This window comes from Nerophis lumbriciformis, linkage group LG09 (assembly GCF_033978685.3).
Source record: "Nerophis lumbriciformis linkage group LG09, RoL_Nlum_v2.1, whole genome shotgun sequence".
NCBI lineage: Eukaryota > Metazoa > Chordata > Actinopteri > Syngnathiformes > Syngnathidae > Nerophis > Nerophis lumbriciformis.
The window spans coordinates 21576575-21604231 of NC_084556.2; the positions used below are offsets into that span (position 1 = coordinate 21576575).

At 37.4% G+C, this 27657-nt stretch overlaps 1 protein-coding gene across 1 annotated transcript; it reads left to right on the top strand.

Annotated features, from left to right (window-relative positions):
• The first annotated feature begins 16690 nt into the window (after window positions 1-16690).
• hsd20b2 (hydroxysteroid (20-beta) dehydrogenase 2) lies at window positions 16691-27604 on the top strand. The gene is made up of 11 exons (XM_061962259.1): window positions 16691-16841; window positions 22717-22763; window positions 22857-22932; window positions 23113-23223; window positions 24142-24209; window positions 24382-24426; window positions 24504-24538; window positions 24624-24705; window positions 24798-24863; window positions 26540-26686; window positions 27435-27604. The coding sequence occupies exons 1-11, from the start codon at window positions 16691-16693 to the stop codon at window positions 27576-27578; spliced, it is 972 nt and encodes a 323-aa protein (XP_061818243.1). The 3' UTR covers window positions 27579-27604.
• Window positions 27605-27657: the final 53 nt, after the last annotated feature.

A 27657-nucleotide genomic window follows, 5' to 3' on the forward strand; every position in this document is an offset into this window, starting at 1 on the left:
GGGGGGGGGGGGTGCTGGAGCCTATACCAGCTGCACTCGGGCAGAATTATATAATATGATATGATATTATATTATATTATATTATTTTTTAATATAGATAATTTGTGGTCAACCTAACTAGCCTGTTTATTCTTGAAATGGTATTTATTAAAACATGTTTCTTGATTATTATTTAAAGTCTGGATATGGCGTGCACTACTTATTATAATACAATATAACATAATAAGATACATTCTAAATATTTTGACGACAACATAACATAACATAACATAATATCATATATTATATTATATTATACATGTATTATACATCACAATATAATACACTTTGAAATATACTGAATTATATATATATATATATATATATATATATATATATATATATATATATATATATATATATATATATATATATATATATAAATAAAAGAATAAAATAAATAAAATAAATAAAATACAAAAAAATACAAAAAAAATACAAAAATACAAAAATAAATACAATTAAAAAAAATAAATATATATATATATATATACATATATATATATATATTATATGTATATATATATTTTTTTTTTCATAAATAAAAAAATAAAATAAATAAAATAAAAAACAATTTAAAAAAAAGAAAAAAAAATGTATATATATATATAAATGTATATATATATTTTTTTCATAAATAAAAAAATTAAATAAATAAAATAAAAAAATAGAAAAATAAATAAATAAATAAAATTAAAAAATAAATAAATAAATAAAATAAAAATAATATATATATATATATTTTTTTTTTTTTTCATATATATATATATATATTTTTTTTTTATGTATTATTTATTTATTTATTTATTTATTTTTTCTATTTTTTCTATTTTTTCTATTTTTTCTATTTTTTCTATTTTTTTAATTAATTAATTTATTTAATTTTTTTATTTAGCCTTTATTTAACCAGGTAAAATCCCATTGATATTAAAGATCTCTTTTCCAAGGGAGACCTGGCCAAGAGGGCAGCAGCAAGGTTACATTAAAAACAGCAAACAACACATAAAACATAACATTTACAATATTAAAACTTGCTCATATGACACATTTGCATACAGACAAGGTAGACAGCAATCCTTTCACAGAAGCTTTAAACTAATTTAATGTAACAAGGGTTTGAAGTTGAAGATTCGATTGTAGGTTATTCCAAGCCTTCGGTGCTGAAAACCTAAATACTTTCTTGCCCAGTTCAGTTCTTACTTTGGGGACGACAAACTGCAGAACATTCATTGAACGAAGATTGTGACTTCCTTGTTTCTTTGTTCAAAGACAAGACAGATAAGATGGAGTGATACCCAGAATGGTTTTGTAGATGAACATGATTGAGGCGTCGAGCACATAAAGATGTCCAGTTAACCATTGAGTATAATACGCAATGGTGAGTAAGGGGAGCGCAGTTGGTGATGAATCTCAGTGCCCTGTGGTACACACTATCCAGCTTGTGGAGACAATACATACATTCATTCAACCATGCAAAACCCAACAGTAGTCTACCCCACATGAGGCATTAGAGATAGGTGGTTAATAGGTAAGTTTTCAGTTTCTTTTTGAAGTTGGAGAATGAATACAGCATCTTGAGGCTCTCATCAAGCCGGTTCCAAATCTTTGGTCCCCTGCATACAACACTTCAAAGAGTACAAGCCAGTAGACGATGTTTACCTGATATCAGATCTAAGTTACGAGTGTTGTGGGCATGCTGGGGATGTTAGATAGGAACCAAGCTACAGGGCCTATGATTCAGCCTGTGGATGACTTGATAGGTTAGACAAGCATTGTGATAAATATTGAACTCTGTCAGTCTTAAGAGATGATAATTATGGAAAAGATGTCGAGTGGGGGCATTAAACTTGGACCATGACAGGGCCCGTATGATTTTCTTTTGCATGGATTCTAATTTGTGAAGGTAGCTAGGGAAGGTGTTACACCAGATGACATTACAGTAGTGTAGATGTGGTTCAAAGAGAGTTTTATATAGAGTAAGTAGAGCATAAAGAGGAAGATAATGACGAAGGTGAAAGAACAGGCCAACATATTTGGATAATTTGTTTAATTAAAAATCCTAAATATTTAAAAGAAGATATTAACACAATTTGTCGCCCATTTTTTGTTCAAATGTTCTCACACAGTGCTGATCTTACAGTTTTTTATGTGGTAAAGAACATACACTTTATTTTCTCTGCATTTAAAACCAGTTAAAGATAGCAAAGTTGTTCTTGTACTCTGTCAAATGCATGTTGTAAATATTTAAAGGCCTCAGCAGGAGTAGGTGCTGTGCCGTATATGACAGTATCATCAGCGTAGAAATGGAAAGTTGAGTTCAGAATATTCTGTCCAAGATTATTTATGTAAATAGTGAATAATAAGGGGCCCAACACAGAACCTTGAGGGACACCCTTTTTCACTTGCAGTACGTCCGAGGAGGAACCCTCTATCATACTGCGTATATATATATATATATATATATATATATATATATATATATATATATATATATATATATATATATATATATATATATATATATGTATATATATATATATATATATATATACATATATAATAGGGGTGTGGGAAAAAATTGATTCGAATTCGAATCACGATTCTCACAGAATCGATTCTCATTTTTAAAAAATAGATTTATTTATCTTATTTATTTATTTTTTATTTATTTTTTATTAATCAATGCAGCAAAACAATACACAGCAATACCATAACAATGCAAGCCAATTCCAAAACCAAACCCGACCCAGCAACACTCAGAACTGCAATAAACAGAGCAATTGAGAGGAGACACAAACACGACACAGAACAAAACAAAAGAAGTGAAACAAAAATGAATATTATCAACAACAGTATCAATATTAGTTACAATTTCAACATAGCAGTGATTAAAAATTCCTCATTGACATTATCAATAGACATTTATAAAAAAAAAAAAAAAAAAAAAAAGAACAATAGTGTCACAGTGGCTTACACTTGCATCGCATCTCATAAGCTTGACAACACACTGTGTCCAATATTTTCACAAAGATAAAATAAGTCATATTTTTGGTTCATTTAATAGTGAAAACAAATGTACATTATTGCAATCAGTTGATAAAACATTGTCCTTTCCAATTATAAAAGCTTTTTACAAAAATCTACTACTCTGCTTGCATGTCAGCAGACTGGGGTAGATACTGCTGAAATCCTATGTATTGAATGAATAGAGAATCGTTTTGAATCGGGAAAATATCGTTTTTGAATCAAGAATCGTGTTGAATCGAAAAAAATCGATTTTGAATCGAATCGTGACCCCAAGAATCGATATTGAATCGATATATATATATATATATATATATATATATATATATATATATATATATATATATATATATATATATATCGATCAAGAATCGATATTGAATCGATATATATAAATATATATATATATATATATATCGATTCAATATCGATTCTTGGGGTCACTGGTTGGCTGGGAACATCTCTACGCTGCTGACCCGTCTCCGCTCGGGATGGTGTCCTGCTGGCCTCACTATGGACTGGACTCTTACTATTATGTTGGATCCACTATGGACTGGACTCTCACAATATTATGTTAGACCCACTCGACATCCATTGCTTTCGGTCTCCCCTAGAGGGGGGGAGGTTACCCACATATGCGGTCCTCTCCAAGGTTTCTCATAGTCATTCACATCGACGTCCCACTGGGGTGAGTTTTTCCTTGCCCGTATGTGGGCTTTGTACCGAGGATGTCGTTGTGGCTTGTGCAGCCCTTTGAGACACTTGTGATTTAGGGCTATATAAATAAAGATTGATTGATTGATTGATTGATATATATATATATATATATATAATGATATATATATGAAGTCTAAATAGTTGTAGACTAAATAATATAATATATGATAAAGTCTAGATATTTTGTAGACTATACCTAACGTAATATATACAATGATATAATATAGTATAATATGATTTAATGCATTGCATTATACTATTCAATATCCATCCATCCATCCATACATCTTCTTCCGCTTATCCGAGGTCGGGTCGCGGGGGCAGCAGCCTAAGCAGGGAAGCCCAGACTTCCCTCTCCCCAGCCACTTCGTCCAGCTCTTCCCGGGGGATCCCGAGGCGTTCCCAGGCCAGCCGGGAGACATAGTCTTCCCAACGTGTCCTGGGTCTTCCCCGTGGCCTCCTACCGGTTGGACGTGCCCTATACACCTCCCTAGGGAGGCGTTAGGGTGGCATCCTGACCAGATGCCCGAACCACCTTATCTCTCGATGTGGAGGAGCAGCGGCTTTAGTTTGAGCTCCTCCCGGATGGCAGAGCTTCTCATCCTATCTCTAAGGGAGAGACCCGCCACCCGGCGGAGGAAACTCATTTTGGCCGCTTGTACCCGTGATCTTGTCCTTTCAGTCATAACCCAAAGCTCATGACCATAGGTGAGGATGGGAACGTAGATCGACCGGTAAATTGAGAGCTTTGCCTTCCGGCTCAGCTCCTTCTTCACCACAACGGATCGATACAGCGTCCGCATTACTGAAGATGCCGCACCGATCCGCCTGTCGATCTCATGATCCACTCTTCCCTCACAAGTGAACAAGACTCCGAGGTACTTGAACTCCTCCACTTGGGGCAGGGTCTCCTCCCCAACCCGGAGATGGCACTCCACCCTTTTCCGGGTGAGAACCATGGACTCGGACTTGGAGGTGCTGATTCTCATCCCAGTCGCTTCACACTCAGCTGCGAACCAATCCAGTGAGAGCTGAAGATCTTGGCCAGATGAAGCCATCAGGACCACATCATCTGCAAAAAGCAGAGACCTAATCCTGCAGACACCAAACAAACAAATATAATATAATGCGATATATAAGATCTTTAAAGTCCAGATATTATGTAGACTATCTAATTACATGTAACATTATATAATATAATGTAATGTAATATAATGTATTAGATTATACTGTATAATATAATATATTATATATAAAGTCTAGATATTTTGTAGACTACCAAACTACTTTTTTAATTTTTGTATTTATTTGTATTTAGTTTTTCCTATTACCGCCGTGCTGCATTACCAAGATATTTTTTAAGAAAAGTGTCCTTCACTACACATTTTTCCCTATTATAATTATTTCTTCTTCACTGATTGGCTGGAAGAAATCAGGCGCTTGTCTCACAGGGAGGCATATTGGCTCCATTTTATACATGACCAAGAGCTGTTTAGTTCCTTGCCAAAGCACCGACATCTTACTCTGTTTTGGCAAATAATCGATGCACTTTTTTTTCTCTGGGACCAGGAATTGCTCAGTAAATAATAAGTTTTAAAAAGAAAGAGTTAATATAATCATCTTGTGGCGCCAACAAATGAGTTGCAGGTAAGGGAAATTGCTCATAGTCCAATTTAACCTCTTGGATATTAATTCCACATGTTGATGTCAAAAGTCCGAATTTAAACAGATTCAAGATGTTCGCATTGTGTTTAGGTGGAGCTTTAAGTCCGTGGCTCTCCTACACATGCAAGTGTGAGGAAGTTTGTCCTGACTTGCACATCGATAGCTGCCTCGCTGCAGTAATCAGATTAGCCGGAGGAGGCTGTGCTAAACTCATCTTGCTGCCTGCAAGCCTCTTAGTGACATGACTAACGATGCTGTCGGAGATCACGCCAAAGTGAGGTTGGTGCCGCTCAGCTAAGAAGTGCCGTGTGCCAAAGTGCGGGCATCAGGAGTAGCGTTCGACACTTTTGAACTCCACTTCACCTGTACGAACTCCATGTGTCCTTTATAGTCCAAGGCAACCAAGGTGGCGTACGACAGATGGCATATTGGTGTTTGGTTGCATGACTTTTAAAGAACATCCTTCCAGGAATTCTTTACTTTTTAAGAGGTATATTCCATGGCCCCCGTGGGCGGGGCCATGGCTCCTTAGCGGGGCCCCGCTCTACGTAGGGTCAAGTAGGGTCAAATAAATGTCTTGTCCCCTCAAATCATAATGTTTGAAATTGAGAAAGTACATTTTAATATACAAAATGTATTTATGACAAGTTGAGAAAATTATTCGCAATAGCGGAGAAATTCACTGAAAAAGGGACACGCTACAACACTTGTATGATGTCATCTTCCCTCTTGTCTGTCCATCACCTGTGTCAGAGGCTACACTAGTCCACTCGCACAAAGACACACACACCCCTCCCCTCAGCCCTCAGTAAACCTGCGTCCACAAATAAAAACGAGACTAAAAGTGGTCAGAAACCGAATCCAATCATATTTAATTTCGTCTTGTTAATGGGTGGGACAAGTTTTTGAATAACTCCAATCACAGTTCTTTATGGACAAGCTTCACAGTGTCTTGGCTGAATGAGCGCGTATCGGACGCCTCGGTCTCCTTGGACGTATCCTCGCTCTTCCATGCGGACTGGACACTGGCCGAGAGTTGGTGGTCGGCCGAGGGTAGAGTCTTGGTTGCTTTGTTGGGTCTGCTCCTGTCTCTGGCCATGATCCCCCCACCCCAGCAGACGATGGCGTGGAACACTGCAGAGGCCACCACAGTGTACAGTATGTTTTTTTTGTTTTACTTTTGTGGGTCTGTGTGAAGTGGCTGGTTGCATCAGCTCTACTCTTTTAATGTTTTTAATGTCCTTTGTGTTCTTTGATGTTTCCCTCTTACACACGTGCTCATGTGTGCTATGGCCATGAGGTTTTTTCCCCCCTTGGCCTCAGTCTGGACCCCCTCTCCAGGGCCCAAGCTTAGACTGATTTTTTTCTCTCACATCCCCCCTCCCCAGCGTTTACTTGTTTCTCACCTTTTTTGTAAGGGGAGCCGGAAGTTGGCAGACCCGTCAGCGATCCTGTTCTGTCATCGCTGTAATGTTTGTCTGCTCTTGAATGGCATTGTGCTGAAAATCTTGATTTCCTCTCAAGGATTATTCAAGTATTTCTGATTCTGATTCTGATTCTGATTTAATAGCGTGCAATATGAGAGAGGGTGGGGGTTAGCGAAGAATGCTTTTCCTTCTGGGAGGAGGAAGTTGAAATTCTTACCCACAAAAGTGTGGATTTTAACATGTTTTATCAACATGATAATATGTGAACACCTGGGATGAAGTGAAGAAGACACATTTTGTTTTTGATGTTTTATGATGCCATCAGTAGGCGAGCCATTGATCGGGACATGGACGCAACTGTAAGCTAAATCTGTGTGTATTTGCTGCTTCAGGTGTTTCGTCGAAAAGAGCTGTCAGTTGCTATTACCGTTTAAACGGTGATGAAAACAAATATGTAGGCTACCATTGTTCGCGTCAATGTGGACTTCCTCACGCTGTAAGTGTCTACATGCTTCATGGTCAGAGAACACAATTAAATAAATATAATTTAAAAGAACAGGGCAACTGTTGACTCCCTGTTAGTTGCTACAGTAAAACACAACTTTCAAAAAAACATTACGATGTCAAGAGTGTAGGCAGTGTTGTTAGGTTTATTTGTCTATGAGAATGAGTTTGAGGCATGATGCAACTGACCTGATGATAAACTAGTTTAAGAAGAATGTTTTTGTATTATTCATTAAACTACTTTACATTTTCATTTTGTAAATATTGACTATAGTGTGTGAAGTCCTAAAGGTTAAATTAAGTTTAAGAATTATGCCATCATGTTAAGATAAATTTTACTTTCAGTTTTCAGTTTCCCTCCTGAGAGATTGCCACCTTATTGTGGTTAGGAGGTACCAGCAGGAGCTTAGTCGTCAGGTGTGAAGGTAGAGGCCTGACAAAATGCATTTCTCTTCTCCAGGTTGGAGTTGGACACATAGTGTCTGGTTTACATTTTTTTCCATTTGCTTACACACAATTTTACTAACTGTGTGTCTTTTTTCAAAAGATATACACACTTTTCCAAACACCACATTCAATTTTCTTAATTCCGAGATTATTTGCAAAATGACACACTTCGGTCAAAAGATATGCCCATTCATCAAAATATAGCAAGCGTTTGTAAAATTTCAGTTTTATTTTCATCTCGCTCACACAGACTTCAAGTGATAAGACACTATTGGAGTGAGTTACACAGAACAGTGATAAATACAAAACACATTTGTAAAAAACCCTATTTTACTATTAGAAATCACATGTTTGGGGCATTTTGCACAACCTTTTTAGCATATGTGATAAATGATTACTGTAACTTGACAAAATATATTGGCAAATCCTTAGCAATCATCATTGTTTACTTTGAAGTGGGCCTATACGTAAGGACCTAAATCTTTTCAAGAACTGCTCAACAATGATGCTGCAAACTGAAAATTTGTATTTTTACCAAAGTCAGGTAAACATATCACAGTAGTCAACAATGACATGCAGTACAAATTCAAATATGAGACCAATAAAAAGGTTTGAAAAATTATCTGGAGATAAATACAAATGACATCATAGACTATAGGCTACATGTGCAGACTTAGGCAACAACAACTCTATGAAAGAACATACTCAAAAGCCTCATTTACTGTTTCTAATCATCACCTGCCCGTCTAGCTGGATCAGGCCATAGTATCTCATCCACATCACATGTGCAAGATGGGAAGGTGTGTGTAAAGCATTGTGTGTAATATTTCACAAAAACTGTGAAGCAGAGTCTATGCCTAATATCAGGCTAATCTGCACAGTGGTTTTGCTTACTGTGTGTAGACTTTGTTAACTGTGTGAACATTTGGAAAAGCAATTGGAAAAAACTGTATTAAATGTTTGCATGTACTCAAACTTGATAGCACACACAAAACTGATCTACTAAACATGTGCAAAGTGGACTGCATCTCTTAAGTAAACAGAATAAGGGGTGCAATAAAATTTGCATCTCTGTCTCTATTAATATGCAAAATATACACTGATCATCAAAATACTGGGAGAAGAAAATGGCAATATAACTAATGAGCATGCACAATGTGATTTATCAAAACTCATCACCAATTTGCAAGCCCTATTTTATGTTTTATTTAGTAACTGTGTAAACTGAAAGTTCCACACACGGCTGCAGGATCAGTGCTCGTGTTGCACACACACCATGGACAGATGACAATCCTCCGTCATACGCAGGGGTCCCCAAACTACGACCTGCGGGCCGGATCAGGCCCCCCAGCATCCAAAATCCGGCCCACAGAAAGTCCCAAGTTACATTTTTTTTAAATTTATTATTATTTTTTTTAATCTTTCCTTTCTAATCCATTTTCTACCGCTTGTTACTATTGGTGTCTCCTAGCCGCTCAGGCAAATCATATTGTCTAAAAATGAATTTTCCCATCGATAACGTGACAATGTTAAATGTTGATGAACATCAATGTTAATTGATGTTAAATGACAAAACGGATTATAAAGACAATGTACATATATATATATATATATATATATATATATATATATATATATATATATATATATATATATATATATATATACATATATGTATATATATATATATATATATATATATATATATATATATATATATATATACATATACATATATGTATATATATATATATATACATATATTATAAAGACAATGTATATATGTACATATATACTGTACATATACATATACATATATGTATATATATATATATATATATATATATATATATACATATACATATACATATATGTATATATATATATATATATACATATATGTATATGTACAGTATATATACATATATACATATATGTATATGTACAGTATATATACATATATACATTGTCTTTATAATATATGTATATATATATATATATATATATACATATACATATATGTATATATATACATATATATGTGTGTGTGTATATATATATATATATATATATATATATACATATTGGGTATTGGGTTAAAAAAATTTGGCTGGGGGCCAGGCTGTGTATATATATATATATATATATACACACAGCCTGGCCCCCAGCCAAATTTTTTTAACCCAATGCGGCCCCCGAGTCAAAAAGTTTGGGGACCCCTGGTCATACGTGTACGTTTCAACATATTTGGATGGTTCAGGAAAAATATATACATATTAGACATACCGTCTATTTAGCAACATCATTTTATAGCTGCTAGAGGATTTAAGGGCTGATTAAAACTAATTCAATTGATGTGTTTTGGTTTCCTTTAGTATTTTTTTAATAATGTTTGGGGTTTTTTCACATAAAAATTACTCATATGAAAAAAAACCTACTTGAAGTATGCATTGTTGAGTATTGAGCGGAGTTAGTGCAGCCTCTCTCCCATGCACCTTCAGCGGTAAAAGGAGGGAAAAAGGATGTCAGTGTAGATGCATTGCACAACTGCTTCTAAAATGCACATAAAAAGTGGTAGATGTCTCCTGCATGTTTGAATGAATGTGCAGTGTCTCCGTGGTGATGCCCCATACACTCAAAATCCTCATTTAAATAAGGCGGTCTACACCACTTTCCAAATCACACGCAATATGCCCACTAATAGCACACACTAATTTATAGATTAATCACGATGTTTAACGCATGGTATCTGGATCTCAGTAAATCAGGCCCATACTGTAGCTAACAACCAAACTCTATGAAGAGGGCAATGCTACTTCTGTATTAGCACAGACAACTCGTGCTGGAGCGTGATGGAGCAGCGCGTGCACATGATGCCCCCTTCACATTTCTGACTGTTCCCTCATACATGCCTCCTCCTTAGTGACCTTACTTGGTTGCTCAAGTGAAATAACAAGACAGTAACATCATGTATGTCTTACAGGTGCACAAGAACTGCACTAGAAGTTCAGGAAGCCAGGCTGTGTATCAACATCGCAGATAAACAGTACATCTTATCAACATGTTTAACACAGCGTGCAAAACGGTTTCAAGATTCTCATTCAACCTTAACCGACACAGTCCAAGGTCTCTGTTACTATCACAGCAATGCATACCAAAGCTTCTTTCTGTAGGTCAAGTCAAGCTCTAAACTATATCTGTGGCTCCCTCCAGTGGCTGGTAGTACGCTTTCAGTGCTTCTTAGGATGTGATGGAATAGATGGACCAGGGGTGTCAAACCCATTGTAGCTCAGGAAAATCTATTCTTACGTGGCCCGGACGGGTAAAATCATGGCATAATAACTTAAAAATACAACTATGGCAACTTCAGATTTTTTTTTGTTTTACTTTGGCCCAAAATAGAACAAGCACATTCCAAAATTGTACATATCACAAATAATCCTCTTGATTAAAAAAAACAACCCTTCAAGTTAGCTGAAAATTCTGGGGAAAAAATTGGTGCTGATTCAAAAACACCATGAAAAACACAATAAACTTAGACTTAAACTCAATGCATCTACAAAGCAGTTAAACTTTTAAGTCACAGCCCATCTAGGATTGAACAAAAAACAAAATAAAGCGTAAAGAAAAAGTATTCTATGTATTAACTACCTTATTTGTCATTTTCACTGTTCATTTTTTTTATTTGCACAGAAGAAAATCATTTTCACAGAACTATTTCAATGTGCAGTATCTCATACAGCATTTTTGCTGTATAACATATTTTCATTTGTCCTCCCAGTATTGTTGGCGTTTTGTTGATCAGCATATATTTTGCCCCTTAATGAAGACAGATGTAAGGTGCCCCTTGTTCTGCTCACTTAACAGACGCAATCCACTTTGTACACATTTAGTACAAACCCCGTTTTCCATATGAGTTGGGAAATTGTGTTAGATGTAAATATAAACGGAATACAATGATTTGCAAATCCTTTTCAACCCATATTCAATTTAATGCACTACAAAGACAACATATTTGATGTTCAAACTCATAAACTTTTTTTTTTTTTTTTGCAAATAATAATAAGAATTTCATGGCTGCAACACGTGCCAAAGTAGTTGGGAAAGGGCATGTTCACCACTGTGTTACATGGCCTTTCCTTTTAACAACACTCAGTAAACGTTTGGGAACTGAGGAGACACATTTTTTAAGGTTGTCAGGTGGAATTCTTTCCCATTCTTGCTTGATGTACAGCTTAAGTTGTTCAACAGTCCGGGGGTCTCCGTTGTGGTATTTTAGGCTTCATAAAGCGCCACACATTTTCAATGGGAGACAGGTCTGGACTACAGGCAGGCCAGTCTAGTACCCGCAATCTTTTACTATGAAGCCACGTTGATGTAACACGTGGCTTGGCATTGTCTTGCTGAAATAAGCAGGGGCGTCCATGGTAACGTTGCTTGGATGGCAACATATGTTGCTCCAAAACCTGTATGTACCTTTCAGCATTAATGGCGCCTTCACAGATGTGTAAGTTACCCATGTCTTGGGCACTAATACACCCCCATACCATCACACATGCTGGCTTTTCAACTTTGCGCCTATAACAATCCGGATGGTTCTTTTCCTCTTTGGTCCGGAGGATACAACGTCCACAGTTTCCAAAAACCATTTGAAATGTGGACTCGTCAGACCACAGAACACTTTTCCACTTTGTATCAGTCCATCTTAGATGAGCTCAGGCCCAACGAAGCCGACGGCGTTTCTGGGTGTTGTTGATAAACTGTTTTCGCCTTGCATAGGAGAGTTTTAACTTGCACTTACAGATGTAGTGACCAACTGTAGTTACTGACAGTGGGTTTCTGAAGTGTTCCTGAGCTCATGTGGTGATATCCTTTACACACTGATGTCGCTTGTTGATGCAGGTTACGGGCTTAGCTGCTTAAGTGCAGTGATTTTTCCAGATTCTCTGGCCCCTTTGATGATATTACGGACCGTAGATGGTGAAATCCCTAAATTCCTTGCAATAGCTGGTTGAGAAAGGTTTTTCTTAAACTGTTCAGCAATTTGCTCACGCATTTGTTGACAAAGTGGTGACCCTCGCCCCATCCTTGTTTGTGAATGACTGAGCATTTCAAGGAATCTACTTTTATACCCAATCATGGCACCCACCTGTTCCCAATTTGCCTGTTCACCTGTGGGATTTTCCAAATAAGTGTTTGATGAGCATTCCTCAACTCTATCAGTATTTATTGCCACCTTTCCCAACTTCTTTGTCACATGCTGCTGGCATCAAATTCTAAAGTTAATGATTATTTGCAACAAAAAAAAAAAGTTTATCAGTTTGAACATCAACTATGTTGTCTTTGTAGCATATTCAACTGAATATGGGTTGAAAATGATTTGCAAATCATTGTATTCCATTTATATTTACATCTAACACAATTTCCCAACTTATATGGAAACAGGGTTTGTAGATCAGCTTCGCGTGTGCTATCAGATTTGCACATTTTTAGTATACGCAAACCTTGAGTAGATCAGGCCCTAAATGTACAGAGGAAAGGAGGGGTGTAGGAGGCAGTGTCGACAACGCTGTGCGTACTTCCTGAATGTTTCAAATCACACATTGCTTGTCCATTGCCTTCTTAGGACTCACAACTAGCTAGCAAAACTAGTAAAAATGCTAAAAAAAAAAAAAAGGGTTGAAAACACTTAAAAAGCGCACAAAGTAGCACAGAAGCTAACAGCAACGCTGCTCTCCTGACTGAATGAGCACGGAGATCGATGAGCATGCTCACGATGGATGTGCTGCCGAGAACAAAATGGCTGCACCAAAGCATATTTTTATTCGTTATGTGATTCCTAAATTGAAAAGTTTGTATAACGAGAGGTTCGTAAATTGAAAAGTGCATACATAGAGGGGTCCTTAAATGGAGGTTCCACTATAGTTTTATTTTGTATAAAGTCTAGTCAGGGAGTGCTAGGGTTCATTGAAAGACACATGAACTGTAGCGTATGCAGAAATGGCACCGCTGAGGTCTGTCTCTCTTATGTCCTTTGTGTTTGTGGGGAGGCGTGGCCGGCAGACCGACAACGAGGCAGGGCACGCCGGGGCCGACTCCAAGATGACGGCGAGGAGGCGTGGCCGGCGGGCCAGCGGCGAGGCGGGGCGCGCCGGGATCGACGCCGAGATGGATGTCAGGTGCGTGGATCGCCCACCTGGGCGCAATTATATAATCTCCTCCAAGTGTGTAAAAGGGCGGCAGCCAAGAACGACGGGGCAGAAGGAGTTGGAGAACCAGCAGTGGATGCAGCGCGGAAGAAACAGAGAGCGAGAGGCAGACGAAGGCGACAACGCGGCAGACTAAAAAGCGTACCGAAGAGGGAGCAGCGAAGAGAAGCTGAAAAGCGACCCAACGTGGACTGAAGGTTTATTGAAATAATAAAACAAAGTCAAAACCTGCTCAACGTAATGTCTATCCTTGGTGGTCCATGGAACCCGGACGACAGCGAGAGTCTGTCACAGTGTTCTTTTATGTTTTTTCATTTGTTTTTGCCTTTTTTGTGGACCTCTTTAAAAGCCTGCGCTGCGACCACGTGGTTTTGAGGTGCACATGAAAGGGTGGAAAGCTGATCACAGCACAGTCGCTCCTAGGATTGTCCTCATTTGACAACTGAGCTCCTGTGTGTCAAACAATTTTCCTTGTGGTGTCAATAAAGTTTTTCTTAAAAACTAATTACATAACACTAAAACTGTAGGACTTTGAAAATAACAATTGTATCTATGTCCAAACCAATTATGGGACATTGTAAGTCACTGTTTTAAGTTCTTCATTAAAAACGTTTAGCGGATAGCAATTGTGACCAGGAAAGAAGTTACAGTAATGCCTAAATGAGCAAAATACTGTAAATATTATGTTATTATTAATGTGCATGTTACTACATTACATACATACTTACAGCATGCATATAAAATATAATTTTTGGGCGCATTATTAAAATTGTTAGCTGCCTCTTACTAGCAGTTTTACTATTTAGAATGCCCAGAAAAGGAAAAGACGTGTGTTTTTGTCTCACATATGGATCGTGGATGATGGGATGCGTTGTATTAAAAAAAAGTGCAGTTCCTCTTTTTAAATGCAACACAATTTTAATTCTAATGCAGCTGAGATAGGCTCCAGCACCCCCCGCCACCCCAAAAAGGGACAAGCGGTAGAAAATGGATGGATGGATGGTTTGCTTTTAGCGGTTACAACATTAATAGGCATGTGGAGCTCACAGTATAAGATAAGATTGTGTCATGTTCTGCAGAAGAAGAATAGTTGGCCTATCACAAACATTATCATGCAAACATTCAATCAGGAGCATTTTCTGGTTATCCGGGAACAAACGTTGATTGCCATTAATGAGGACTGCCTCTGCTGATACCAAAACATGGCGTTTTGTAAAATTGTGTCGTCACGTGTCCGAGAGAGAGAGCAAACTTGTTTGCCATAGACTATTCAGATTCACAAGGTTTTTATTACTGCTATCACTCATGTAAAAAAAAAAAATGTCTTACAGACCTTGCATCATCGCCAAACACTTGACCGTGATCTATGTTGCAGTACCCCCTAACCCATCCAAGTTAAGGATATATAGTTGTGTCTTGTTATGTCTCACCTATTGCACAAAAGGAAACGCTACAGTACATGTTACATTTTCTCATCACAACATTGCTGCTTTATCAATGAAAGCCAAAGCAGTGTCACAACTTTGCTTTGTTAGAATGTGATTAGATTGTCACTGCTTGCTTTAGTGGGAGGGGATGCTCCATTGCCCCACTTGATGATGTCACTGTGATGTAAGCATGCTTATCTCTTGCATGGGTTCTTTTGGATGATGATTACGCTCGGCTAAATTGTAAGTTAGTAAAGCATCCTTGAGCACAAACATGGGGTCAGATGTGTTTTGAAAAATAGAAACATTGTTTTAAAGAATGACTTCCCGTCCATATGTGTGTGTATGATTGCATAATGCATAATGTCTTGCATAATTTCAACGCTCAATAAAAAATGTATATGTAAGAAAAGTGGTGTCATGTTGAAAAATAGCGGGTGGAAAAGGTAGATGAATTGCAGTCATGAAACTTAATGAATTGACATGCATTAATTGGAATCTGAATATAATTAATGATACAACATGAAATACTTATTTATAAAAAAATATATATAACTGACAATACAGTACATATAATTAAATAGAAATGTAATATTAGTAAAATGTTTAACATTTTACTTAAACATGATTAATAAATAAATTGTATTTTAGTGACTCAGACTCATGCTCATTTTCTTAATGACTGTATACTTTTTTATTAGATACTAATTGCAGAAAAATGTCAAAATACATTATTAATTATCAATGAAAACATAATTAATAAGTTCATATAAAATATGAATTAAACATATCAATTACACATTAGCATTTTGCTTAAGCATGATTCATATATGAATAATATTTTAGTGACTGAGACTTATGCTCACCTTCTTTATTACTGTATATCTTTTTTTAATTAATTAATTATTTGCCTAAATGCCCTTTATTACTACTGTACCTTGCAACATTAAAAGCTATTCCACATCAAATGCACATGATTAATAGTAGAAAGTGTTATTTTTTTCTCTTTTCACAAATGTTATGGCATCAATTAATAAAATGTGTTTTAGTATTCCACTACCATATAAAAAACAACAAAAAAACTAAGTACAGTATATAATAGTTTCCTATGTCTTGCATCTGTGATACACGGTAAGAGGTGGAGCAAATTAGGGAGGAGCAGAGGTCATCTTGGCACATAAATACTTGTTGCTGTCTCACATATAGAACCATAGTTTGTTCACAGTCCAAAATGTCTTCCACTGACATGCTGCTGGTCATTGGTGGATTCACGCTAGTTTTCTTCTTGCTTAAAACGGGATGGAAATGCTGGCGTGGCTTCAGAGAGTTCATTTGGTCTGAGTTTTGGCGAGTGGATCTAAGGACTTACGGGCAATGGGCAGGTAATGTTTAACATTTTTTGTGTTTATTTGCACAAATGTAAGCATGGCGCTAAGGTTCTTGTAGTTTATTATAGTCCAAAATATGATATGTTACAGTGTGTGCTACTTATATACTTGTTCAAACCCTGATTGATGATGTTGCCTGAAAACCAAACTGGAGCTACAAAAATTGTCAGCTTCAATGTTGAAATCAAATTTATAACAGAAATGTGGCATTTTTCCGCCAATAAGCACACATCTGATGATGAAAGTCATGTCATTTTATCTTTTAGTACTTACTTTATTTCATGTTTTTGTTGCAAGTTGGAGACATTTGACAGCTTAGATCAGGGGTTTCCAAAGTGCAGTCCAGGGGCCATTTGCGACCCGCGGTACATTGTTGGCATAAAACGAAACAAAATAAAACAGCAAAGATGGAAACGTAGAGAAAAACAGCCAGGGAGGTGAAGCTCTGAGAGAAACAAAGCATAATGATTCGGGATGGGTACCTGTCTAATTTGGGACAGTGCCAATTCCCAGCACCTGGAAATTGATAAGGGTAACAATTTTCAGTACTTTTGTGTGTTTAAATGTGTAACAAAATTAAAAATATGTTGGGTTTTTTTGTGTTTTTTTAATTTAACATTGAGCTGTGCTGTCCAGGTGTCATCTTCTCTTCTTACACTTATGTGTCTCATTTGCAAGTACTGTACTATACTGTAGTACTATACTGTAGTATACTATATATAGTAGACTTTGCATGCAAATGCAATTCCAAGACATTAGATGGCAGTAGTGTACAGAATGATTTGTATTTATTACACACCAGCTGTGTGGCTGTAACGGGTATCTTAGTTGTGGTTTTAATTACCAAATTTAGAGATGTAAAAATCGCCATGTAAAATTGCTAATGCTCACCGATAACATGTCTATGGCATATCCAATAAACTAACATCCAGCTAGCACATTTTGAAAAGTGAAGCCTTAGGCCTTTTTTTTTTTTTTTTTTAGCCCATATGCAACCTGTATCAGACTTTTTCATGTCAGTATTGACAGGATTGTCAAGATTGTTATTGATGATACACTAATAGAATATGTTCAACAAAATTCATTCTTAGGAGTGGTAATAGATGAAAATATATCATGGAAGCCTCATATAAGTTACCTGAGGACAAAAGTTGCTAAATGTGTTGGAATGATGAGGAGGTCATGTCATTTATTGAACACCAATGCTCTGCTGTTATTGTATCATTCATTTATTATGTCATATTTAAACTATTGTGTTGAAGTCTGGGGAAATTCTTATAAATCCCATCTACAGCCTTTAGTCACTCTACAGAAAAAGGCCATTAGGATTGTGTCCAATGTTCACTACAGACATCATTCAAATCCACTATTCATGGAGTTAAAGCAACTTAAACTGCACGATGTAATCAACTTTAAAACTGCTCAAATTATGTTTAGGGCATCCCAAAACTCTCTACCATCCAATATACAGAACCTATTCCAGGATAGAGATGCTCACCATAGTTATAGTCTAAGAGGAAACAACAAATTATATTTTCCTAAATTTAGAACAACTTTAAAATCAATGTGCATTTCAGTGCATGGAGTCAGTCTGTGGAACAACTTAGGAGACGAGTTAAAAACCTGTTCTAACATGATTCAATTTAAAAGACTGTTTAAAAAAGAAGTACTAAAGAAGTACGAGGAGGAAAGAGAGTGATGCCCTCAGCACAGAGCGATGAGAGAGAGGTGTATGGTCAGAGTGTGTGTGTGTGTGTGTGTGTGTGTGTGTGTGTGTGTGTGTGTGTGTGTGTGTGTGTGTGTGTGTGTGTGTGTGTGTGTGTGTGTGTGTGTGTGTGTGTGTGTGTGTGTGTGTGTGCGTGTGTGTGGGTGTGTGTGTGTGTTTTGTCTAGTCTTGTCTTGTCTCATAGTAACAGTGGTACTATTGTATTGTTAGTGTACAGGAGCTTTTCTTGTTTTTGTTTGTATAGTATTGTTCTTGTATTATATTGTTTATGTTAAATGTGGAATGAGTGAATGGGGTTGGGATATTATAAGCATTTGCTTCATCCAACCCCTTTTTAAGCCTTGCATAAATGTCTCTGCCAAAATGTAAAAAAAAAAAAAAAAATGTGTGTTGTTATACTGTGCAGATTTGAAATAAATAATTCAATTCAATTCAATTCAGTGTGCAGTGTGAAGAGTGCAATTCCGAATTTTTCATATCGGACCCAGGCCTCTTTTGTATGTGGATATAAATCGGATGAATATGTGGTGCGTCCTCAATGTGAACGCTAATGCGCTCCGGTCGCATTCATCCAACCAGAATGTCATCAAAAAGTGAAAAGTGTCATAAATATTTGCCAAAATAGACGGTTACAAAATGAATAATTGACAACGGAGCAGAAAACAGTTGAGAATAAAATGTTTTTGGAAATCACATGAAAGTGTCCCCACTCCTGTCACCGACTACTCGCCCACAGATCCTGACAATATAGCACAAAAACAGACGTAAATACCACTGCATTCCATTTCTATTGTATTATAATTATCACTAATAAAGAATTATTGTTGAATTTTCAGTTTCAGTGTTAGTCCTGACAATATAGCACAAAAACAGACGTACATAGCATGTTCCTAAACAGTTCCCTAAACGTTCTAGCCAAACGTTCATGGCTAACGTTCTGCTAACCAAGCAAGAACTCCACAACCTCACGTTCTTTGAACGTTACAAACTAACGTTCCCATAACAATGCCACTACGTTCTCCTAACGTTCACATAACGTTCACTTGTTACCTGGGGACACGCTCTTCAAGCAAACACCGAAGCAAATTATCCCCTAAAACAGGCATACTTGTCCTTTTCCTTCTTAATATTCAACGCACAATAATTTGGTTCAGAAAATGCTGCCGTTGATTGCACAAAATCCTTGAAATTGCCACGAATGCGGCAGTACTGAAACCGACAAGAGAGGAAGACATTTTTACTTCTGTAAACACCGCAGTGCTTGTGACGTCATGCACAGTGGCTTCCCATTTGGCCGCAGGTGCACAGTACCTAGGCTCAAAACTAAAAAGCACAGGTCTAGTTTTGTCCCTGCAGCCATCATACAGTATATCTCAAGAGAACTAGGTGATCCTTTGACAGGGGTTGTGGCGGTGTTGATGCTGATGTTGATACTGATGTTGATGATGGTGATGATGATGATGACGATATCATGAAGAGTGCCACATACGCACTTTATGCCATGCACTTTGAAGGTAAATAAATGCACTTCATGAGGCAGCATAGAATGATGATGGGGATAATGGGGCGGTATAGCTCGGTTGGTAGAGTGGCCGTGCCAGCAACTTCAAGGGTTGCAGGTTCGATCCCCGCTTCCGCCATCCTAGTCACTGCCGTTGTGTCCTTGAGCAAGACACTTTACCCACCTGCTCCCAGTGCCACCCACACTGCTTTAAAAATGTAACTTGGTTTCACAATGTAAAGCGCTTTGAGTCACTTGAGAAAAGCGCTATATAAATATAATTCACTAATTCACTTCACATAATGACAATTTGTGTAGCTAGTTTATTGTTGTTTTATTTATCTTTTATATTGTTTTGCATGAATGTCTCTCACTGCAAGCCAAATTTACCTGCGGGTAGAAAAAAAATTAATGTAAAAAATCTACTGGTAATCTAATCTAATCTAATCATGTCCGCCTGCGGGTCAGATTGCATTCACATTAGAAATCTTTTTCTTTTCTTTTTTATAATGTGAAAGCAGTCACTAAAAAGATCGGATTTGACAAAAAAGTCAACATTGGAAATCAGACCCTGCAGTGTGGACCAGGGCATTATTCTTGTTTTGTTGGCATGTAAAATTGTAACATTACCAAAGAGGCACTCCGACTGAGGCTACTCTGAGCGCTTGACTGCTTGTTTCCTTGCCAAGTGCTTTAGCCCGTGCAGAGGCTGCAACCAGACGATTTGATTTGACATTAACTGGTACCTGGTAAGGGCAGCACCGTGGAACAGGGGTTAGTGCATGTGCCTCACAATATGAAGGTCCTGGGTTCGATCCCCGGGCCCGGGGTCTTTCTGTGTGGAGTTTGCATGTTCTCTCCATGACTGTGTGGGTTCCCCCCGGGTACTCCGGCTTCCTCCCACCTCCAAAGACATGCACCTTGGGATAGGTTGATTGGCAACACTAAATTGGCCCTAGTGTGTGAATGTGAGTGTGAATGTTGTCTGTCTATCTGTGTTGGCCCTGCGATGAGGTGGCGACTTGTCCAGGGTGTACCCCGCCTTTCGCCCGAATGCAGCTGAAATAGGCTCCAGCGCCTCCTGTCACCCCGAAAGGGACAAGCGGTAGAAAATGGATGGATGGATGGACTTGAGTTGGATGCGCAGTACTGTAAGTCCGCTGCGGCTTCCAACGTTTTATCGCTTGCCCGTACATGCATGTCGCTACATGCATGTCGCGTATTTAGGGGTACTATATTTTTTGTATAAAGTTTGTGTGGTGAACTGCACTTCGGGCTGTGGGGTTGATTGTGTTGTGCGGGTGTTGGTATTGCATTGGACAGGAGGGGATGATGATCATTATTATGGGGGATTATTTTGTGTGGTATTAAAAATAGACCAGATTGTGTTGTGGCTAATGGTCCAATGTCTTTTGTTCATTTATTGTTAGACGTGTTCCCAGCTGGATATCAGGTCCAAACTGTGACTCCTTAATTAGCGCAGTGGCAGCGACACCCGCAGAACATTTGTTAGAAATGTAATGCAATTGTTTGCCAGCAATTTGACAGTGGTTCTTAACCTGGGTTCGAAGGGTTCGGTGAGTCGGTATCAGGGGTTCGGCGGCGCCTCTGCCGCGGAGGTCAAGACACAACCGACTCATTGTGTAAATAACAACTTTTCCCTATCGGCGTATTATGGATACCCCCAAACAATGTTCCCTTAATTTTCTATATGCATGAGCAAACCCAAAAACTCCTCGAGCATTCAGTGGAGCACATGTGAGCGACATCAGACGTGCCCTTGCACTGTGGCCACACCAGCAGCACACCTGTCCCAAACCTGACTAGATAACAAGTTAAATGTTTTATTATTATAATCAAATGACAGCAGTCATTTCCATGAGATTATTTTCTAATATAAGTGTGTTGGCCCACTTACAATGACAATAACAAAATATATTGTTTTTCAGGAGCTTTGTACTAGTATTGTATGTCTGGGTGGAGGGTCCTGCTTTGGAAATAATTTGTAGCCCTTTCAGATATCGCATTTAGTTCCCACTTAAACATTCACATGTTGCACAATGAGATGTAAACATGGGATCATGTGTACATTCCTGTATCTTTCTGTTTGTAAAACATATCTTTATTAGTATTTATTTAATATAATAACATTCTTTCATGATTAATATTTATAAATTAAGATTCAATTAAGAAAAAAACATTTTATTTTTCACTGTGGGCGCAATCCTTCATAACCTGGGTTAGATTGCAAGCATGCCTGTTTCTGTTTGTCAATAATAACGCTTGCAGAAATATTTATTATGCTACATGACTTTCTACAGCCGGTATAATGTCCTTAAAGTAAGTGGGATATATTTATTCTTGCCCATGGGACAATCAACTCCAGAGAAATGTTATAAGGCGAGTACCAGCACAGTACAATGGCTCATTGAGATGTGGCGTTGGTATACGTGAGCTTACAATGTGGTCCTAATGTACATTTTTTGCTTATTTTTTCTTGTTGTCCTCTTAAACAAGCAACCTGTATTAAAATTTGGTAGAGTACAATATTTTTTAGTAAAAGCCCTGGTTTAGATGAATGAAACCGTATGTTTTCCCTCAGTAAAAACAGTTACGCATCATCTTTGTGCTTCCTCCTACAGTTGTCACAGGAGCCACATCTGGAATAGGTAAAGCTTATGCCTTAGAGGTGAGTCTCCTAAATAGTCCACAAAGTTGTTGGAAAAGTCCAGCGCTACGTTTCATCATTTAATGGTTTTGTTTCATGTGTTCTTGTCTTCAGTTGGCACAAAGAGGCCTGAATGTTGTTTTAGTGAGCAGATGTGACGAGAAGCTTCGACAGGTGGCCAAAGAGATTGGTGAGAAGGCGTCACATGGCCCAAAAAATCCTGCCAATAATTGTGAAAATACATATTAGTATTGTATTGGCCCTGAAAATAAAATTTGGTAGACAAAACATATGGCAGGATTCTGGCCCCCATTACTGTACATCACCATTGTAATCATTATCCTAATAACATTTTAATTCTTTCTGTCAGAGGGTCAGTATGGACAAAAAACTTGCACCATTCGAGTGGACTTCACACACAAACACAACATTTATCCTTTCATTGCCAAACAACTACAAGACATGGATATCGGAATACTAGGTAAGGAAAGAGCAGCTATTATGAATCATAACAAATGTAGTTCTGTGCGATAACATAAGCATGACCTGAAACATTCTAAAGATGGACGTGATTGAATAATGTTCATATCAGTCTTCTGTACACGAGCATGGTGAAGTTACGTGCTCGTGGCCTAGCATGTAATGTTATGTTATATGTTATGTTGCTGTTTTTGTTATGTTATATGTTGTTACTATATATGTTATCTGTTATATGTAATGTTATGTTACTGTATATGTTATGTTACTGTATGTTATGTTATATGTTATGTTACTGTTTATGTTGCTGTTATATGTTGTGTTATATGTAATGTTACGTTATATGTTATGTTATATGTTGTTATGTTTCTGTATATGTTATGTTATGCTGCATGTTATGTTCAATGTCCTGTTATGACGTTACTTATGATGTATGTTATTTGTCAAGTTATATGGTATGTTATAGTGTATGTTGTGTTATATGATATGGGTTATGACTTTATATGTTATAAGTTATGCATCTGTTTGTTATCTTTTTCTTGTTATGTTACACGTTGCATTATGTTGTAGGTTGTTTTATGTTATGCTTACTGTTACGTTACGTTGTGTTTTGTTTTATTGAGGCATTTTTTCCCTCTTTATATTCTTTTTTTAAATGTATTGTTTAATAAATATTTAATAATCATTATACTACATTGTTTTTATTAAATTGAAATACTAAATTTAATTTAAAAAAGCAATGAAATAATATCATTTTGTCATTCGCCACATGATTATGTATATTATTTTAGAACAAAAGTACAAAAATATATATCGAGCATGTTTAAATTCCGATCATGTGTTATCCAACCTATAGTATATTTGATTACTTATTAAATGGGTAAAAGAAATATTGATAATTCCGCTTATGTCTGTGTCACAGTAAACAACGTGGCAATGTCCTACTCGGATGATTTCGCCTCATTCCTCGAAATTCCAAATGCCGAGCAGGTAAATGTTTGTTGAATGACAAATGACTAATCTGTGAATTGTTGCATGTAACATCTTGGTTCTTTTGTGTGTGTGTGTGTGTGTGTGTGTGTGTGTGTGTGTGTGTGTGTGTGTGTGTGTGTGTGTGTGTGTGTGTGTGTGTGTGTGTGTGTGTGTGTGTGTGTGCGACCAGAAAATCACTGAGGTCATCAACTGTAACACACTTTCTGTGGCTCAGGTAAGAAGTTGTCATGTCATACAGTATTTGATGTTTGACTATTACACCATCTAATTCCATTCTCTCTCCATGCTCAGACCACAAGATTAGTTCTTCCTGGCATGCTTAAAAGGTAAGTTAATGTGCCAGGTGGCCAATATAAGTGTATATCTACTGTAATAGAATGTTCACACAATTGTCATGGCTGTCTTTTGCAGAAACAAAGGCTTGATCATAAATATTTCCTCCCAAGTGGGGATCCATGCACAGCCTTTGTTGGCCCTTTACTCCGCTACTAAGGTACACTTTCATTTATATACAATAACTTAGATTAACTTAGATTCTGGTTTACCTGTGATTTGTTTTGTGGCTTTTCTTCTTCTTCCTTGCAGGCGTTTGTGATTTATTTCTCCCAGTGTCTGCATGCTGAGTACAAGTCAAAAGGGATTACTGTGCAGGTAAACAGCTGAAAGAAATGTGAAAAGTTATCGACAGAATGAATAAGTCAAATTTTGTTTTCCAAAACAGAGAAAATGAATATTGATGATATTCTTACTATGTTATAAAAAGTTAAATATTGTCAAAACACCCTAAATAAATTATTCATCATATAATTGATAACAATGACAGAAATACTCAAATGTATGATAATACATTGAATTTTGATGATTAAAATAGACATGCATTAATCATACCGTCCATATATAAATAATTGTACACATATTTATTCAAATTAAACATAAATTAAGACATTTAATTTTAAAATAAAATAAAAAATAACTGTTAATATCTTAATCTGTACTGGGAAAATTTGGCATAACATATCTCACAATTGAGTGCATAAAAGTCTGTATCAGCAACAATATGTCATTTGTAATATCATCCCAGGCTTAAACACGGCCTGAGAATCCTTCTGTCTTTCTTATAATCATAAAAATAATTTTACTTAAAAAATCTGAATTTTGGGGAATGGAAATCTTAATATTTGGAGACTAAACAATTCTGTTCAATTATCTAACATTAATAATAATATTGTTGCATTTTGGTTACACAGTGGAAGTTTTGACACTAGCTCATTAAAATGACTGTATTCCTGCGATTAAACCTCTTTCTCAAAATAAAATCTCATATTATTCTATTTTTGTATTATATTCTCATTTTATAACTTTATTGTTAGTTTTGATATTTACAGTAAAATTCATGTGACTGATTTGCAGTTTTTTTTTTACTGTCAATTAGGGATGTCCGATAATATCAGATTGCCGATATTATCGGCCGATAAATGCTTTAAAATGTAATATCGGAAATTATAGGTATCGGTTTCAAAATTATCGGTATCGGTTTTAAAAAGTAAAATTTATGACTTTTTAAAACACCGCTGTGTACACGGACGTAGGGAGAAGTACGGAGCACCAATAAACCTTAAAGGCACTTCCTTTGCGTGCCGGCCCAGTCACATGAACAAATACCCAGAACCCCTTACAGCACTAACTCTTCCCCCCCCCCCCCCCCCCCCACACACCTCAACCCCGCCCCCCCGCCTCAACATTCTCATGCTCTCTCAGGGAGAGCTTGTCCCAAATTCCAAGCTGCTGTTTTAAGGCATGTTAAAAAAAATAATGCACTTTGTGACTTCAATAATAAATATGGCAGTGCCATGTTGGCATTTTTTTTCCATAACTTAAGTTGATTTATTTTGGAAAATCTTGTTATATTGTTTAATGCATCCAGCGGGGCATCACAACAAAATTAGGCATAATAATGTGTTAATTCCACGACTGTATATATCGGTATCAGTTGATATCGGAATCGGTAATTAAGAGTTGGACAATATCGGAAAAACGGATATCGGCAAAGAAGCCATTATCGGACATCTCTACTGTCAATGTTTTTACAGCTCATTACTGTACATAAAAAAACAGTACCGGGGTTATTTCTACAGTAAAATTCAGGCAACTGAGCTGCAGTTTTATTTACTGTATAATCATTTTCACAGTGCACTTCTGTAAATGGAAAAAATAGTACTACTGTTGTTTTTACAGGAAGATAATGGTACAATCTCTGGACTTTTTTAACAATGTATTTAGAAGCCTTCAATTACTTAATAAGCAATATCATTCCTGTATGTTTCCAGTGTGTTATGCCCTTCCTGGTGTCCACCAACATGAACAAAATGAAAAGCAGCTGCTGGGTGAAGAGTGCAGCGTCTTACGCCCGGGAGGCCTTGAACACAGTCGGCTACTCCAACTACACCAGTGGTTGTCTTGTACACGCAATGCAGGTCGGCATCAATTCTAGCGGCACACACACACACATTGTTAAGTGTACAGGGGGAAGAAGGCGGCACAGACAGCAGGGACGTCGTTTAGCTCTATATTTATTATTAAACAATATTAGTAAACAAGGGAATGGAGTGTGACTGATCCAAAAGGTGTATGGGTGTGACTATGTGTAGTGAGTATCTCTCGTGTGTTACCGGAAGTGTTGAGCAAGGTGCGGAAGTCCAAGAGGGGGGAAAGGCAGGCTCGGAGGTCTGTGGGCAGGCGTGAGGTCAAGTGCAGGAGCGAGGCGTCAAAGTCCGTGTCCAGGCGGAAGGTCGAGATCCAAGAGGCAGCCAACGAACCAGAGGGAATACGGGGAGACAAGACCCACAGCTCATAATGCGGGAACTGGGGAATGCTGCTGGAAGACGACAAGGAAACACGAGACAAATGAACGGAGTGGGAGAAACACAGAGAGAGAGTGCATAGAGCTAGGGTTTGTCAGCTTACTGTCCGGGAACAGGTCGCTACGTTCTGGCCCGGAACGCAGGTTTGCACTGGCTTAAGAAGGTGAGGAAGCTCATCAGCGACATGTGTCTAGAGTGCTGATTGAGCAAATTGAATGCAGCCGCCTACTGTAGCCGGAGTGGCGCTTGTAGGTGCGCGCAGCGCACAGATGAGTGCGCCCGGGCCGTGACACACACACACACACACAATCATTCATCGTCATCATAAACCACTCATCAACCATTTTCTGTCATGTTGCAGAGTTTTGCTTTTGGACTTCTTATGCCCGACTGGCTCCGCTTGTCCTCGGCCTTTGTGGCAAAGTTGCACCATGCTGCTCAGAAAAGAAAAGCCCACAGAGGAGCAGGCAAGAATGATTGTACACTGGAAGGAATGGAGGACTAACTACTGGACACTCGTCTACAACAAAAAACATATTATTTATTTAAGATGAATGACTTTGGGGATCCTTTTACTGTATTCT